Source organism: Anolis sagrei, chromosome 5, assembly GCF_037176765.1.
Source record: "Anolis sagrei isolate rAnoSag1 chromosome 5, rAnoSag1.mat, whole genome shotgun sequence".
Classification (NCBI taxonomy): Eukaryota; Metazoa; Chordata; class Lepidosauria; order Squamata; family Dactyloidae; genus Anolis; species Anolis sagrei.
In genome coordinates this window covers 36,855,250-36,873,581 of record NC_090025.1, presented here as the reverse complement: position 1 = coordinate 36,873,581, position 18,332 = coordinate 36,855,250, and the positions used below count along the sequence as shown (strand labels likewise).

At 36.3% G+C, this 18,332-nt stretch overlaps 1 protein-coding gene across 2 annotated transcripts; it reads right to left on the bottom strand.

Annotated features, from left to right (window-relative positions):
- Window positions 1-1,711: 1,711 nt before the first annotated feature.
- On the bottom strand, window positions 1,712-17,956 carry ADAD1 (adenosine deaminase domain containing 1). 2 transcript variants are annotated; one of them, XM_060778976.2, is made up of 13 exons: window positions 17,824-17,956; window positions 13,724-13,931; window positions 13,051-13,230; window positions 10,943-11,110; window positions 10,275-10,349; window positions 8,504-8,629; window positions 8,255-8,378; window positions 7,814-7,984; window positions 5,127-5,183; window positions 4,692-4,918; window positions 4,271-4,508; window positions 3,654-3,786; window positions 1,712-2,353 (listed from the first exon to the last, which is right to left on the bottom strand). In XM_060778976.2, the coding sequence occupies exons 2-13, from the start codon at window positions 13,920-13,922 to the stop codon at window positions 2,240-2,242; spliced, it is 1,812 nt and encodes a 603-aa protein (XP_060634959.2). In that variant the 5' UTR covers window positions 13,923-13,931; window positions 17,824-17,956; the 3' UTR covers window positions 1,712-2,239. The 2 variants fall into 2 exon arrangements, with proteins under 2 accessions (XP_060634959.2, XP_067324776.1); XM_067468675.1 differs by lacking the exon at window positions 5,127-5,183 and having other exon boundaries at window positions 1,713-2,353.
- Window positions 17,957-18,332: the final 376 nt, after the last annotated feature.

Here is an 18,332-nt window from a genome sequence, read left to right as displayed (position 1 = left end):
GTGGTGACCAGAACTCGGCACAGTATTAATCCAGCTGACCAACATAAAGTGAGGTTGTACTATGACTTACTTTCCACGATCTAACTATACTTCCATTGGTGCAACCTAGAATTGCATTGGCATTTTAGCTCGTACATCGCTGTCATGGCCAAAACACAAAATGGACTAAATTAAGACTGTCATTGATCATAAAGAGTGATATCTCGGCCAACTTATAAATGCCCCAAGAAAGGAATTTCCAGTAAAAAGGATTTTAAGACAGAAGTTGCTTATACTACCAGATGGAGGCCCTAGCAAACAACTTGTTCTGCTCTGACTGTCAACAAAGAAACTTCATTAGCTCCAAGTAGAAAGATTTGTTTCACTTTTGAGGGGAAGGGGCATCTGAAAGGAGGACAGCAATATGGGTGTCATTAAGCTGGACCTGTATTTCATTTCTTATCTCATTTAAAGTGTTATGTCTGTGTTAGCACTACCTCAAAGGCATCTGGCTGTAACACTCCCACTGCATGGCAACGATCTCTGGGAATGATACAGCTGGTGATTGAGGCTTATCACTTCCTCTGTTTTGGACACCCTTGTGATATTGAAAAAAAAATCAAACTCATTCTTGTATTTATTAAAAGTATGCTACACAAATAAACTTGAAAAAGGAGAAATTATATTCTTAAATATTCTGTGATTACAAAACATCCACTCATTATGTCAATTTACATCTAAACCCTAAACAAAAGGTTTCTTTTACAAAAAATCAAATCACAAATTAAACAGGATGTCTTGATATAATTTCCAAGTCGCTGTTGTACATAGAAACATTAAAATAATACTTGGCTTGAAGGGTATGCAAACTGCAAAATTGTTTCCATAATGTGCATTCAACAGATCATATAACTGGTTCAGGATGTGTTTGTGGTACTTTTCTCCAGAAAAGTATAAATTCAGCAATTCTAATTCAAGTGCCCACAACTGAAAAAGCATACAGCCCACAAAGTTTCAAGATGATTAACAAGGAGAATTGTGGCTTTCTAAGGCAGACTAGGGCTCAATCTTCCAAAAAGCAAATCTATGACATAATAGGTTCTTGTGGGTTTTTTCGGGCTATAGAGCCATGTTCTAGAGGCATTTCTCCTGACGTTTCGCCTGCATCTATGGCAAGCATCCTCAGAGGTAGTGAGGTCTGTTGGAATTAGGACAATGGGTTTATATATCTGTGGAATGGCTGGGGTGGGGCAAGGAGCTCTTCCCTGCTGCAGTTAGGTGTGAATGTTTAGCTGATCACCTTCATTAGCATTTGAAGGCCTGCCTGAGCCTGGGAAAATCTGTTGCTGGGAGGTGTTAATCTGTGCCTGGTTTTTCCTCTCTGTTGTTTAGCTGTTATAATTTTAGAGTTTTTTAATACTGGTAGCCAGATTTTGTTCATTTTCATGGTCTCTTCCTTTCTGTTGAAATTGAAATCCACAAGCATGTGGACAATTTCAACAGAAAGGAAGAGACCATGAAAATGAACAAAATCTGGCTACCAGTATTAAAAAACTCTAAAATTATAACAGCTCAACAACAGAGAGGAAAAAACCAGGCACAGATTAACACCTCCCAGCAACAGATTTTCCCAGGCTCAGGCAGGCCTTCAAATGCTAATGAAGGTGATCAGCTAAACATTCACACCTAACTGCAGCAGGGAAGAGCTCCTTTCCCCACCCCAGCCATTCCACAGATATATAAACCCATTATCCTAATTCCAACAGACCTCACTACCTCTGAGGATGCTTGCCATAGATGCAGGCGAAACGTCAGGAGAAATGCCTCTAGAACATGGCTCTATAGTCCGAAAAAACCCACAAGAACCTAGTGATTCCAGCCATGAAAGCCTTCGACAATACATTATGACATAATAGTTTGCATTGCCATTACATGATACAGTACCAACCATAGTAAAATTACCAATCATACAATTCCCCTCTTCATTATTCATTATGAAGCACTATAGCCAACACAGCATATAAACTGTTTACTACAAAACATGAATTACTTTCTAGTGCCAGTTAGTTTTTCAGTAACAAAAGTCTCAGGAATAAAAACAGCCTGCATATTTTAACAAGGAAGGTTATTTATTTAAGGCAATGTTTAAGCACAGTTTTTGCACCTAATCGTTGACACTACTCAACACCAATTAACATGTAAAATATCTATTCAGAGAAAGAAACCATTTCAATAGATGGCAGAACTGTTGTATCAATCCTTACATATTGAAATGTTCAATACGTGGAGATTTCACAATCCAAGACCCATAACCATGCTGCTCCAGATAGGTTTTCAGCAATTGTTTTGCTTCATGGTAAGGTTCAGTCATATTCTAAAAGTTTAAAAATTAGAATTAGTAATGTAACCTGATGAGACTAGCATAAAGATATCCTTGGAGAATACACATCAAATAAGAATTTCTTCTTAGAGAAATACTTTCAAAGTAAAACGTACAAAAGCCGTATCACACTTTTAATTTAGAAAACCTGAACATGTGTTATTGGAAAATATGAATACAAATATTGGTTTTTAGATTAGATTTTAAAATTTGTTGAAGTTTGAAGTGTATAACCCCTTGAGTTTGATGTGAATGTACAGGACTGGGTCCCCATGTTGTGATCTGGTCATCGACTGTAATAAACTTTACTTACTTACTTACTAGAATACAAATACAAATAACAATAATAAACTTTATTTATATTCCGCCCTATCTCCCCGGAGGGAAGTTATCTATTTATGGCCTAATAAATTTGACCAAAGTATTTGTACATTCCCCTTTTAATTATTCCTAGAGGGCATTTACAAAAAGATTTAATTTAAACTTAAGTCATGAAAAATAATAAAATCATTGAGAAAAAGGCAAAAGTGATACAACTCCATTTAAAAATATATTTTTTTAAATGTGGTATGTGCTTGGCACCAGAGCATAGTAAGTCAAGTGCCAGGCATATGTCTCTGGAGAGGGTTCCCCAAGTGAGGCATCAACACTGAGAAGGTTCTCTCTGGCAGCCTCCTGCCTTGTTTAAGATGAGGCTACTGCAGGAAGTCAAACCCAGAATAGCTGATAAAAGTATTAAGCAGCAGGTAATAAAAGGTGTAATATAATCATAATGCCCAGACATGTATGCAGCTAAGGCAGATTGATGGAAACAATAAATTGCAAACTAAAATCTGTTTGGAAACTGCAAAAGAAGCTTCATATGTATCACAATGATCAAACCTTGAGATTACTACTGTGTAGTAAAGCTGTAATTAGAATCACACCGTCCCAAGAAATCCTTATCGGATGCGTATTCAGACTAAAATATTGGACATGATATCAACAGGTTGTTGTAGGTTTTTTTGGCCTATATGGTCATGTTCTAATTTTTAGTAGATTATACACAAGTATCTTCTTCCTTATCTAAGGAAGAAGATACTTGAGTATAATCTGGTAAAAATGCCAGATACAGTATAATACCATTTTTATTTTTGACTATATGATGATAATCTAAATATACACCACAAACAATCTTGATAGTAGTTAAGATTCATTTCCAAAATTTAGAAAAGCACAATGCCAATCCACTTCTGAAATCACAGCGAATGTAAATCTGAAGTAAAGCTTAGCAAGTTTCACCAGCAAATCTTACCTTTGCTTCGTGGTATGATCCTGCCTTAAGTAAATCATCTCTCTTTGATTCTTTCACCAATAAGTTGAAACGACTTAGCATTGCAGCTTTGCAAAGACGACTTGCCATTGAAGCACCACTTTTGAAGGGTGAACTAAAGATAAAAAAGTAGTGTTTATAATGAGCATATTTTAAGGACACTTATTACAGATTATGAGATTTTTTTAAAAAAACTAGCTGAAGATAGGAGAATTGGATTTTTTTTAAACAGTGGTAGCTATATCCACTCTCAAGAGGAGTATGAAAAGGAATCTTGTAACACCTTAAAGACTGAAAAAGCTTCATAGATTTGGTCTACTTCCTCAGATGCTAAAAGCATGGGAGTCACCTAATTCTCTGAGTTAGTGTCTAAGGTCCTACAAGTTCCTTTTTAATACTGATATTCCAGGCTAACACTGCGATGTCTTTGAATTATAAAGTTATTATAAATTTAATAATTCTGTATTTCAAGAGAAAATTGATTGGGAAAGATTAAGATCACCTTTTATCAACCACATGACAATCTTCCTGGTCACTCAGACTTAAATAACAGGATCAACCAACATTCAATGTTAATGTACTCTGTTATAAACATTTACCTTTCTGTGGTCTTCCCACTTAGCCCGTCTACCACTTCCAATGATAAGTCTCCTTGGGACCAATTCAAGCTAAGAGATCTGTGCTCCAAATCAATTTGTACAGGAAAAGCAGTAGGTACCAAACTAATGTGAGGGCTATTCACCAAGTAGAACATGGGAAGTTTTGAAGTTAACGCATCGTCTACACGTTGTTTGATAGCTATTTCTAACCCTCGTATATCCTTGCAGTTCCCATCTCCTGAAAAACAATGAGTTACAAATACTGAAACAAGATAATCAAAAAGGATATTTAAGATTCTAATTGTGTGTTTCAGAAGAACGATGTTGGCTGCAAATCTTAACATTTATTCCCACAAAACACTAAGGTTATTAGATATACCTTACTAGCATTGACTAAATGAATTAGAAGGTGTTCACTTACCAACTAGGATCGCACTAATATAAACTGGTTGAATAAAGTGACTCAGCAAAGCTCCCTGAAGACCCAGCACTTCCCATCTTGTTAATTTATCACTGGCAGACATACTGCTTACTCTGGCAATTTCAGCAGGACAGTAGATTGTGAGATAAATCTTGCCTTCAACAGCAACATGAAGACATAAATCTTCAGCAGCTTCAGATGCAAATGCAGAATTAGGACTGAGACGTCTACAAAAGGTACGGTACAATCTTTAAAGACATAACAGCTCATATAATTATAGTAAACATAAAATATATCTTCAAAGAGGATTGATTCATGCTAATTGCTATAACAAATGTATATTTATTGACAATTTCGACAACAGAAGTAGAAAATGCATTGAACTCAAAGTTTCTGCAACAAAGGATATAGGTTAAAAAGTGAGATTAGACTTACAGTGAAGGTACATTCTGGGATGGCTGGAAATATAATCCACTTCCGTTGGCTTCTTCCCTGTTCCAATCATGATACAGCTGGACTAAGTTCCATTTTAATTAAAAACATTAACCCCTTTTCCCCTTTGTTTCCCAGTATTGCGTGTAGTCCCACCTTATCCTCGAACTAAATTATATAACAAATTCTGTCATCTAACTTCAAAACCACCCGCTAAAAATAAACTATCTACTAACTTAGTATCAACCAGATTTTTTAAACTGTGGGTGTGAATTATACCTCCTTCCATCCCAGAATGCATCTTCATGATAAATCTAATACGACATTCTTGGGATGGCATGAATCCACTTGTTAGGTTTTCCTTATGTCCCAATGTCAGGATATTTTGTGTTGTTTTTCTACTCCAACCCAAATTGCAAAATCATCCCTTCCAAATGCTGCAGTTGCTGACCTGAAGTTACTGATCTTTTAAAGCCTTGCAAGCATTGCTGCAACCTTCAAACCAAAGAATTGGGTAACTGCATATGCTGCCGCCATTGGCTTTGTTGAAAACAACTATGCATTTATTGGTCAAGCCTTCTTAACCAAATCATAAAACAAATATATATATATATATAAGCTTTTGTCAATCTAGCTAACACTTTCTGATCTATTGCCCTAGGATTACAAGCAATGAATATTGATTTTGCCTTCCTAATTATATTCATATTTCTATAGCTCTCCTAATATCCAATGTGTGTCAAACTCTACAGCAGTGTTTCTCAACCTTCCTAATGCCATGACTCCTTAATACAGCCTCATCTTGTGGTGACCCCCAACCATAAAATTATTTTTGTTGCTACTGCATAACTGTAATTTCATTAATGTTATGAATTGTAATGTAAATATCTGATATGCAGGATGTATTTTCATTCATTGGACTAAATTTGGCACAAATACCAGATACACCCAAATTTGAATAGTGATGGGGTTGGGGGAGATTGATTTTGTCACTTCAGAGTTGTAGTTGCTGCGATTTACAGTTAACCGACAATCAAAGAGTATTCTGAACTTCTGGAACTGAACCAAACTTGGCACACAGAAGTCCCATGGCCAACAGAAAATACTGGAAGGGTTTGGTGAACACTGACCTTTAGTTTTGGAGTTGCCCAGCATCACCTAAACTCAATATGCTCAAATGTGAGCACTGGTGGAGTTTGGGGAAAATACACCTTGATATTTGGAAGTTGTAGTTGCTGGGATTTATTGTTCACTTACAATCAAAGAGTATTCTGAACCCCACCAACTATAGAATTGGGCCAAACTTCCCACACAGAACTCCCATGCCTTGAAGGGACTCGCTGGTGCAAGCCTCCTTCCAGCCTCACACACTCTCTTTCACACACACATTTGCACCATGCTGCCCTGTGCCAAGCACGCCTGCTCTCCCCTCCCTTTTTGGAGTCTCAGAAACAGTCCTCCCCTTGATTGAGAGGCTAGCCATTCACAGCAGAGGGCTTTTGGTGGGACGATTTGCCGTCTGTTTCCAAAAAGAAAGAGAAGAACAGGCAAAGAGATCTTTAGCCTTCCCTGTCAAAGGGGTTCCTATGACCATCAGAAATATATGTTTTCTGATGGTCTTTGGCTACCCCTCTGAAATCTCCCTCACGACCCCCCCCCCCACCGGTCCCAATCCCCAGGTTGAGAAACTCTGCTCTACAGGATGAAATATCCTAAGAATACCAACTTGCATGGAGGTTAGCAAAATAAATAAATGCACCTTGCCTCAGAAAAGCAGACAAGGCCAGTAAGGAAATGTACAAAGCTTCCTGGTATTCTAAGGAGGTGGAGATGTTAACTTAGATGAGGCCAGTTTACCACTGGAAGGAAAATTACTCAACTTCCCCTTCTATGCATTATCTTTGAGAGATGGCACACAGCCAACATCCCTTATTGAATGAAATTCTGAAAGCATAATTTATACAAGTGTTTTAATGTTGAACTTAATTTGTATCTAATTTTTCAAATTATTATTCTTCTGGGACTGGTTTCTTAGTTATCATATAAGTAACCATGAATGGAATATGTCTCTTTTAGATCAGTTTTGTCAAATTTCTGGCCCTCCAGATTTTTTTGCAATTCAGTTCCCATAATGACTGTTGGGACAAGCTGGCTAGGGCTTCTGGGGAGTTGGAATCCAAAGCATCTGGAGGGCCACAAGTTGGACACCTCTGTTTTAGATGTATAAAGATGTATTTTGCTGGACTTCACTTTGGGAACTCTGCTGGACAGAAAAGAGACAAACACTTTTAATAATTGAATAGGCCGTAATACCTGTTGTTAAGAATTTCAATGAATGGCAGTATTTATACTACAAAGTGATGCTGGGCAACTCCAGGTCTACAGAAGACTGCAAACTGCCCCAAGCCATGGCTCCCACCAAAGCTCCTATAAATATGACCTGGGAGGTGTCCATGTTGGGCTATTTTAAGCAAGGCGAGGACATGTATTTAATTAGATAGTTGGCAAAAGAAAAAATGATAAGACCTGCTCCCCAGAGCATGCAGAATTATTAGGATGTTAAGGGCTTGGGGGCTTCAAGGCTGACTGGGGGTACGAGACAGGATAACCATTGTTTCCCCAAAACTGTTGTAAAGAAAATAATACATTCATACAGATTTAGCATCAAATCATCAGCATCTTATACTTACAGTACTGATTTTATGTGAGCAGATCCTTTGGGCAGCTGATTCATATAGAGATATATATTGATATTTGGCTTTAAGGCAAGCAGTTTTGACATTGGTTCCAGGCAAAATATGGATTTTTCCATCATTGTTGCGTTTTTACTGTAGTAGAGCAAAAGCTGTCTATAAAAATACCTTTAAAGAAAAGTTAGCCTGTTAGCGATCGATTATCTACAATGCCTTTAAGATGTACATCCAGGGGAAAAAACAACATCGTACATCAGAAATGAATGTGGATATTCTGCATTGAACAAAAATGTCCTCCTGACTCTATAAGTGATGTATGTGTGTAAGACACAATCCAGTTATAGGCAGGCAATGGCTCATAACGGTAGAGCTACTTATTTCAAAGTATCCTAATAGGTGCACAAGCTTAACTTGAGATGATAAGAGTTATATACTTACCTTAGAAGAGAACGCCTAGCAGTAACAACAGCATGACTGTCATGTAATATTCTTCCATCAGGCTGAATGCACTTACTATAGTTAAATTCACCTGTCCCAATAGCTACCACTTCATGCTGTCTACCTAAACAAAATAAAGTTTTACATTTCAGAATTTGCCATGATTTAACTTTTGCTGCTAATACATATTATATGTACAATAGGTAAATGAAGTCCATCAATTTTTTACATTTTGGATAATTTGCCTACCTCTTTCAATTATGAAGGCAGCCAGTGAACTGCTACAACTCTGGTATTCTGGATATTTAGCAGTCAAATTGTTGAATGTTTCCTTGACAACTTCAGATATTTTCCCATAAGCAAAAAGCCGGCCCTCTAGGAAATTATTGCAAACCATTTAAGAGAAATAAAATAAAATTAGAACTACACATTTTGAAAGTATTGGAAAAATCACAAAAAAGGCTATATGAATAGTAGCAGTTTTTTCTAGGAGATGACTGGAACATGACTCCCCCATGACAGAAAGCATGCATGTAAGAAACTTATCTGTTTCAGGCAATCTCTGACCCCATCTAAGGTAAAGGTTTTCCCCTGACATTAAATCTAGTCGTGTCAGTCTCTGGGGGGTGGTGCTCATCTCCATTTCTAAGCCGAAGAGCCGGCGTTGTCCGTAGACACCTCAAGATCATGTCGCCGGCATGACTGCATGGAGCGCCGTTACCTTCCCGCCGGAGCTGTACCTATTGATCTCCTCATATATACATGTTTTCAAACTGCTAGGTTGGCAGAATCTGGAGCCAACAGCGGGAGCTCACACCGCTCCCCGGATTCGAACCTGTGATCTTTCGATCAGCAAGTTCAGCAGCTCAGCGATTTAACCCACTGCTCCACTGGGGGCTCCCCATCTACATCAGACCCCATCTACACTGCTATTATAATGAAGATTGAACTGCATTATGTGGCTACTGTAGACCAGTGGTTCCAACTTTTTTTGACCAGGGACCATTTTGTCCAGGGGCCGCTCTCCAACATTAGTACCAAAAGGGTGACAAATCAATTTTTGGTTAACTTTAGATTCAGTTTGGTTTCTTGGGGTGCGGATTCAGACAATTGCATTGGATAGACCACATCAGCTCTAGCTTAGGATACAGAACATATGTCATCCAGTAGTTGCCATCTGCTCGACCACAGAAAAGCATATTTAATAATCTAGAGCCGTGGACCTTATTTTAGGTCTCGTGGCCTACAGGTTGGAAACCATTGATGTAGACTCATGTAATGCTGCTTAACGGCACTGACTTGGATTATATGAGTCTACACTAACCATATAATGCAGTTCAATTTGCATTAGAATGGCAGTGTAGATGGGGGCCTTTTAAGACATGTGAAATGGTTGGTTGCAGACATGGTAAATATCTATCAGGACAAACATACTGCTTTGGATATTAAAGTATCTCTTCACAGTTGAAAGGCAGAATGCAATGTTTTCAATAAAAACATAAATAAAGAACCCTGGTTTTTTTTAAAAAAATAAATGAAACAAATCTATCAGGAGTTTCAAGGAGACACCGCTATTCTTTTATATTTATTCTGAATTCCATTTCTGGAACAAAGACAATACACAAGTGCAACAATTAGTTAATTTCTGGATACTGGCATCCCTCTTCTAATGTGAACTCCAGAAATCAGGCCTAACTTCTATTCCAGCTGCTTTCCTGTCATCAAAATATTATCAATTTAGAATGCTTAACTTGACAAACATAAAGCAGGAAGATAGAAATATTTTTTTATCATGCCACATTTTAAGACTCTGTGACAATTTTACTTTTAAGCAATAATCCCAGCAAAAAAGGTTTGCAAACATGTTACTCACATTTGGTTAATCAAATACTACATTTGGGGTATCTGAATCTAAAGTTGGCACTCTCTATCAAGTCTGTTCTCTCTATCAGTGTTATCTTAGCATATAGTACAATTGACTGAACTTCAGCCATATGTTAAAAAGATCCAGCATTCCTACCATAAGGATTCCGAGAAATGTGTTCAGATGGAGGATCAGTTACAACCGTAGTTTCTGAGATATTCCTGTGAGGACCTGTAAACGGAATACTCAGTTGTAAAAATAGCAAACACAGATCTAAATCCTACTGGTAGTCCTACTTGAGTAAATCAGTTGAATTGCTGGTATTCACACAGGTTCGTCCATCATTCAGCAATCAATTCAACGCATTTTAGCTGGGATGACAAAAAAGATTCAGGTCATGGTGGCTTTTCCTTTTTCTGCATTACAGCACTGAAAATTATTTGTACGTACCCCACCAAAAATGATGCCCCCTTTTCTCATTCAGCACAAGTAGTTCAAGCACCATACACAGCAATTATTTATCAGATCATAAAAATGTTCTTCTAGAGTATCATCCACAAAGAATTCACAATAAATGATGTAGGATCTGTAACATGCCTAGACCATATTGCACAGAAACAGTAGACTACAAAAACAGCAATTAGTAAGATGCAAATATTTACTATTTTTCCTGGGGAAAGTGACAAAAATCCCACCTTTTCATTTTTATTTCTCTCAAGCACTAAAACCCCAACATTAGCAAAAGATTAGTATGTACTGAACAGGTTCTCGCACACTAATCTCCAACTCTGAAATATGCATGATTGGTGTTTTTAAAAGTTTACCTGGGTTTTCTATAGCTTTTGGTTCTCCCTCCTCCAGCTGCAGCAGTTCATCAAGGGCAAGTTTTGCAGCATTTGATTTAGATTCCTTCTTGTTTTGTCCCAATCCAGTCTTGTATGTAATACCATCAACCACAGCACAAAAAGCAAAGTAAGCTCCCATGAGATTCCCTTCAAAATATGCAGAGTAGGGATTTATTGCATTTAGCTTCGTTTAAATCTATACAAGAGCTTAAAATTGTTGCAATGATTTTTAAAGGGTCTGTCTATACGGACCATTTAAAGCAGCTCCAAGCCAACTCAAAACTGCTATGGCCTATGTGCACAATAACATGCATTAAAAGGGGATACAGTAATAATAACTATTATTATTATTATTAATAATAATAATAATAATAATAATTTATAGACTGCCACATCTCCCCAGAGGGACTCAGGGTGGTTTCCGACACATATGGCAAACAGATTACATCAAAACATGACACATCACAGAAAATAGAACACCCATTATTACTATAAACTCAATACCAAATAAAAATTAACCAAAATGCAAATTAAAAAGTTGCAGGAAGGTCAAAAACAAACCCTATAGTGCCTGTGCACACTACAGCATGCACTAAAGGGGATACAGCACACTTTAAAAGTTGCAGGAAGGTCTACAACAAGTCCTATAGTGTCTGTGCGCACTACAGCATGCATTAAAGGGAAAACAGCACACTTTGAAAGTTGCAGGAAGGTCCAAAACCAGTCCTATAATGCTTATGCCAATAGTGGTGAACCAATGGAATATGTGCCCGAAGAGTCACACAGTGCTTACTCCTGGCACACACACCACCTGTCCACCCCCTGCTCATCCACTGACTCTTGACTGTTAAGCCCACTTTCCACCCCATACACCTCTGGAGCGCTGATGCGCACATCTACAGTAAGGGGGAGGGGGAGGGAATTGCAGTGGTTTGAGGCCACCTTCTGTGTTCAATGTTACCATCTTCCTAGTTTCAAACCAGCTCCAGCCATGAAAATTAAGTGCCTATACAGCAAAACCGATTTGTCAAACCAGTACCACGCACCATTATAGTGTCACTGCCCTTAAACACACATAAGCAGGCCCTTTATTTTTTGGATTAAGTCACTAAGCTTCCATCAATTCTTAGAATTACGACTCTGGTATGGCAAATGGAAATGCTAGAAACTAAGCAAAAAGCAAAACCCCTCTCTAAAAACTTTACTTACATGGAGCATTTAAAGAAGGATGACAATGCAAAGTGTGCAAAATTCTGGAATAGCAACCAAGGAACTTGCAGTTCAATCTGTTGATCAAATTATTGAAGTATGTTTGTGGAATAGATTAAAATACTCAGTGACTGGAATTCAAAGTAAAACCAGTGGTACACAACTGGTGGCCCTCTAAATATTTAGGACTTCTGCTCAAGGAGGAAATCTACCCCTAGAAAGGGAAATTCCACCCTGTAAGAGTTATCAAAGGGGAAAGGTGTCACCACTGAAGCTTTAGCACCAATCTTTGTTTCCACAACAATCCAAACTTTCACAGGGACAGAAAGTGAGGTGAAGTCTTCTGAACAGGCGGACAGACAACAAACCAAACATGACTGGAATATTAACCCTTCCCTATGCGATCCAAAGTTAATATATTGTGTTCACTTTTGTTTTGTCTTTAGGCACTTTGTGCTGTCTGTAAGCTGCCCCAAGTCTCTTTGGAGAGATAGTGGTGGGATTTAAGAATAAAGTTGTTCTTGTTATATATTTGGCTGGAGCTACACTTTAAAAATGTAACTGTTCCGACTTACATACAAATACAACTTAAGAACAAACCTATAGAACATATCTTGTTCATAACCAGGGCACTGCCTGTATTCATAAAAGTAAGCTGGTTGGTAAAAATAAGCCAGGATGCATGTTTAGTGGAAAATAGCTAGCAGGAATGAACTGAGTGGAATACAGCTCATTCAGAGTTAGATGTATTTCTCTCTAGAGTCCTTCTCACTATATAGTAATTCTATACAGATATCTCTAAAAGCACTCAACACCTGCAAATTCTGTATCGCATCACAATGTAAAATATTTATTCTAAAAATAAATAAAACACTTACCTGTGGCCACAGTTTCTTTTAATTCAAGCTGTACACGTTGCATCTGTGCAAACTGATGTAAAGCTGATACTGGATTTATTTCCCCTCTTTTATATTTTGTGATAAACTCCTTTGGAATTTTTTTGGGGGGAAGTGAAGCAATGGGTGCTGCCTTGGAATAGTAGTAGTCAGGAACTTGACCTAAAATGCATTGTTCAACAACGCAAGGAAATGCTTATCATTTATCACAAGAGTTACTCATTTTTTGAAGAATGACTTCCGACAGTCCACTTATTTTAGTTATTTATGTCCTTCTAGCCTAACTTATGGATGTCAAGCTAAAAATGATAGATGTATTATTACTGTCCTTCCTGTTTCAAAGAAACCAAGGATGTTGCCTTTTAAAAATTTCAAAACATAAGGTATGTGTGTTTAGCAAAATAATTATCATATAAGAAAAAGTCAAATATAAGAACGTTCTAAAGTTTTTATAACTGCATGTGTATGGTGGAGATGTCTCTGGGATGGTCCAAAGCACTTTCAACAATTTCTTATTTCAAATTCAATAATTGGAAACAATGCATATTTGATAAAGTAATTATTTCCAAAGTTCCTCTACATATCAATGAGGCCTTCCCATTGTACCAGTGACACATGACCACCTTTTTCTATAGACCAACTTATTTTTAAGTACCTGTGATGTGCGTCACCTTAGAGGCTAAGTTAGACATATTGGATGTTTCGTCATGTAAAAACATCTGTTTGGTATTCTCTGTCTGTGGAAACGGAGCTGGTGGTTGTACAGAAGGCTGAGATGGCTGGGCAGGTAAATTCTTCTTTAGCATCTGGGCAAAACTAGGCACTCTAGATGCCTGAGGCCAGTCGTTCGCCATCTTGCCCACCTAAAAATGAAGTTGACATGAACAAGTGCATTTATTAACAGCCATGCTTTGGTATAGCATGAAAGTCTGACAGTTCAGGACAAAATACATTGCATAGTCAGTCCCCAACTTATTAACAAGATAGATTATGTAGGTTTGCTCTTAAGTTGAATTTGTATATGTCAGAACAAGTACATTTTAAGTGTAGTTCCAGTCAAAAATATATATGTAAATTACCTTTGGATAGCATATGGAAGGGCTAATACCCCTGTTGTGTGTTTTCCTGTCTGTGCCCTTGTTCAGAAGATTTCTCCTCACTTTCTGTTCTTATGATTATACTTTGAAAAAGTTGGCTTGTTGTGGAATCAAAAGATTGGCGAGAAAGCTTTAGTGGAGACACCTTTTCCCCATAACTCTTTCAGGCATGATTTTCCCTTCCTAGGGGCAGATTTCTCTCACTTCCTGTTGTCTCACCTTCATTCTTAACTATGAGCCGTTTGTAAGTCAGATGTTTGTAACCCGGGGACTGCCTGTACAAAGACTAAAATCATGATAGTAACAGAATACGAATTTAAAATATATTAATGTGTATATAATAATGCAAAAAGAGCAACTTTTCAATTACAGCTATCTGAGCTCACAACAACTGACTTTCTGGATTGTAACTCCCAGAAGAAATTTCAGCCAGAATTCTAGGGATTGTAGTAATAGAAAACAATATTTTTCCTTTGTGTATGTGTGTGTGTGTGTATGGGGGGGGGGGGGGGGGGTAATCTTTTTTATTAAGATGTCTAAATACAATGAATAAAAGAAAAAAATATTTATATGGCACTTTTAAAAAGATGCAGTAAAGAAAGAACACAGAATTCACAATGCAATGACTCCTGACTTTCTTTACAAATATTTTAAGTCTTAATATATAAAATTATATAAAAATGGCAATTTTAAATCAGAGCCAGACTTTAGTATAACACCACTTGTCTAGATTACAATTCCCAGAAGATACTCCAGACAGGAGAATTTTGGGAATGGTATTGAAGGAAAATTGCAACTATTCTTCTTTTGGTTTAGTAATGTTCATTATTTTTTTCTAAATGCAATGAAAGAAAGTGTGTGTGTACACACATATACATACACATTCACACACACACATGAACGGAAATTCTCTCTCCACACATTTGGTTAATTACTACAAATTTTCTAATGCATTGAGAGAAAACACACACACACATTAACATACATAAGGAATATATAGGAAAATTTAAAAGATATAGATTGATAGATGTAGGTATGTGTGTGTAAACTTTTTCTATCATTGCATTTAGAAATATGTAATTAAAATTATTAACCAAATCAACAAAGTTTTAAAAATGTATTTATAAATTTCAAATTTTATACATATATGTATATTACATGTATGCATTTGTAAGTTTTTTATTGCATTTAGAATTTATATAATTAAAAATCTAAATACAAGGAAAAGGAACAAGCTTACAAATGCATAGATGTAATACAAAATATGAAAATTATTATTATATTTATACCCTGCTATATCTTCCCCAAAGGGACTCAAAGTGACTTAACATAAAATCATCAGAATAACATTTTTAAAATATAAAAATATGGAAACATTAAAACAGAATTAAATATAACTAATATTTAAAAAATTTCGTTAGAAAATGATAAAACACATTCAAAATTAAAAACAACAACACTTCATCAATTTCTTTAACACCTTTATATATAAGAAAATTTGGTTAATAATTTTGATTTAAGAATTTCTAAATGCAACGACAGAATGAATAAAGCTTACAAAAACAGTAATATATATATGAAATACAAGTAATTATATATGACATTTAAACACATCACACACGGATGTATTTGCCTAATCATTTTCATTATAATGTCTAAATGAAATGGAAGAAAGGCAAGCTTCCAGTCTACATAATGAAATTTAAAATATATGTATCACATATACATATTGTGTATATGAAATTTTAAAAATATGCATTTCACATATATCCATCTATTTGGTCAAAAATTCACAAACTGCATATAGTTGGTTAAGAGTTGTCATGTAGATTTCTACATGCAGTGAGATACAATTAAAAAGCATGCAAAAATATCTGATATGTATGTGTCTCTGGTGTATATATATGTGTGTGTGTGTATAATATATATACATAATTATATATATGACATTTAAAAACATACACACATATGAATGTATTTAATAATTTTCATTAACACGTTTAAATGAAATGGAAGAAAGGCAAAAGCTTCTAATCTACATAATGAAATTTAAAATGTATGTATCACATATACAAACTGTGTAGATTGAATTTTTAAAATATGAATTTCATATATATTTGGTCAATAATTCACAAATTGCATACATTTGATTAAGAGTGGTCATGTAAATTTCTAGATGCAGTAAGACACCATTAAAAAGCATGCAAATATCTGACACACACACACACACACATTTATATCTGTGTGTATAAATATATATTTCATGTATGTGTGTATATACATGCATATATGCATTCCATATATGTATATATTTGCTCAATAATTCACAAACTGCAAATATTTGGTTAAGAGTGGTCATGTAAATTTCTAGAAGCAGTACGACACAATTAAAAAGCATGTGAATATTTGATATATGTGTGTGTGTGTGTATATATATATATGCATTCCATATGTATGTATATATTTGGTCAATAATTCACAAACAGCATATATTTGGTTAAGAGTGGTAATGTAAATTTCTGGAAGCAGTAAGACACAATTAAAAAGCATCCAAATATCTTTATATATATATATATATATATATATATATCTTTGTGTGCCTCTGTGTGTATATATATATTTCATATACTTGTGTGTATGCATTCCATATATGTATATATTAGGTCAATAATTCACATACTGCATATATTTGGCTAAGAATGGTCATGTAAATTTCTAGAAGCAGTACAACACAATTAAAAAGCATGTAAATATCTGATATAAATATATGTGTGTGTATATATATATATATATATATGCATTCCATATATATGCATATATTTAGTCAATAATTCACAAACGGCATATATTTGGTTAAGAGTGGTCATGTGAATTTCTGGAAGCAGTAAGACACAATTAAAAAGCATGCAAATATCATACACACACACACACACACACACATATATATCTTTGTGTGTCTCTTTGTGTGTATATGCATATATTTGGCTAAGAATGGTCATGTAAATTTGTAGAAGCAGTACAACACAATTAAAAAGCATGTAAATATCTGATATAAATATATATGTAAATAAATAAATATGTGTGTGTGTATATATATATGCATTCCATATATATGTGTGTGTGTGTGTGTGTGTATATGCATTCCATATATATGTATATATTTGGACAATAATTCACAAACGGCATATATTTGGTTAAGAGTGGTCATGTGAATTTCTGGAAGCAGTAAGACACAATTAAAAACATGTAAATATCTGATATATATATATGTGTGTGTGTGTGTGTGCGTATATATATGCATTCCATATATATGTATATATTTGGTCAGTAATTCACAAATATTGGTCATGCATATTTCTGGAAGCAGTAAGACACAATTAAGAAGCATGCAAATATCTGATATATGTGTGTGTGTGTCAGTGTATATGTATATTATATATATGTATGAATATATATTTCATATGTATATATATTACGCACATATATGAAATTTTATGAAAAGTGTATATATGTGTATATACATGTGTATATGTATGTATGTGTATATATATATATATACACACACACATATACATAGGCAATTTTAAGAAGATACAGCGCAATGCAAAGCCCAAAGAATGCACTTTGCTTGTGACGTTCAAAATATATAAAAACTCACTTCTGAATCGCGCCACTGACAAAGAGAAGAGGAACAGCCGCCGACCTAAAGGGAAACGGTTCGAAACCGAAGTAACTGCGCTTCAAACCCTCTCCTCCTCCTTTCTAATTTCCCTTCAGGCCCCTTCAGAAAAACAAACGCGCATCCTTACCTTGTGCCTGTGCCTCCGCCGCCGCCTCTCCTTCGAAGCAACTGACCAACCCTCTTCTCCTCTCTCTTCTAGCTCCGCCCCTCAAGAGTAGGCCACGCCCAGCGCCTCGAGCGCCTCGTGCTTCCGCCAGGGCGCGTGCGAGGAGAAAGCCCGCCTCGAGCGCGCCAGTCGCGGTCACATGGCCGAGCCCCTCCCTTTTAACGGCCGTTGTGGGCGCGCACGCGCGCGCGAGAGAGAGAGGGATTCCTGAAGCGCCCCTTTTTCTCAGTTGATGCAGATGGAACACACAGGCTTGGCGCAAGGCTATGGGATTTTGGGAGTTGTAGTTTGGCACCTTTTTGAGGGGCAGAGAAGGCTC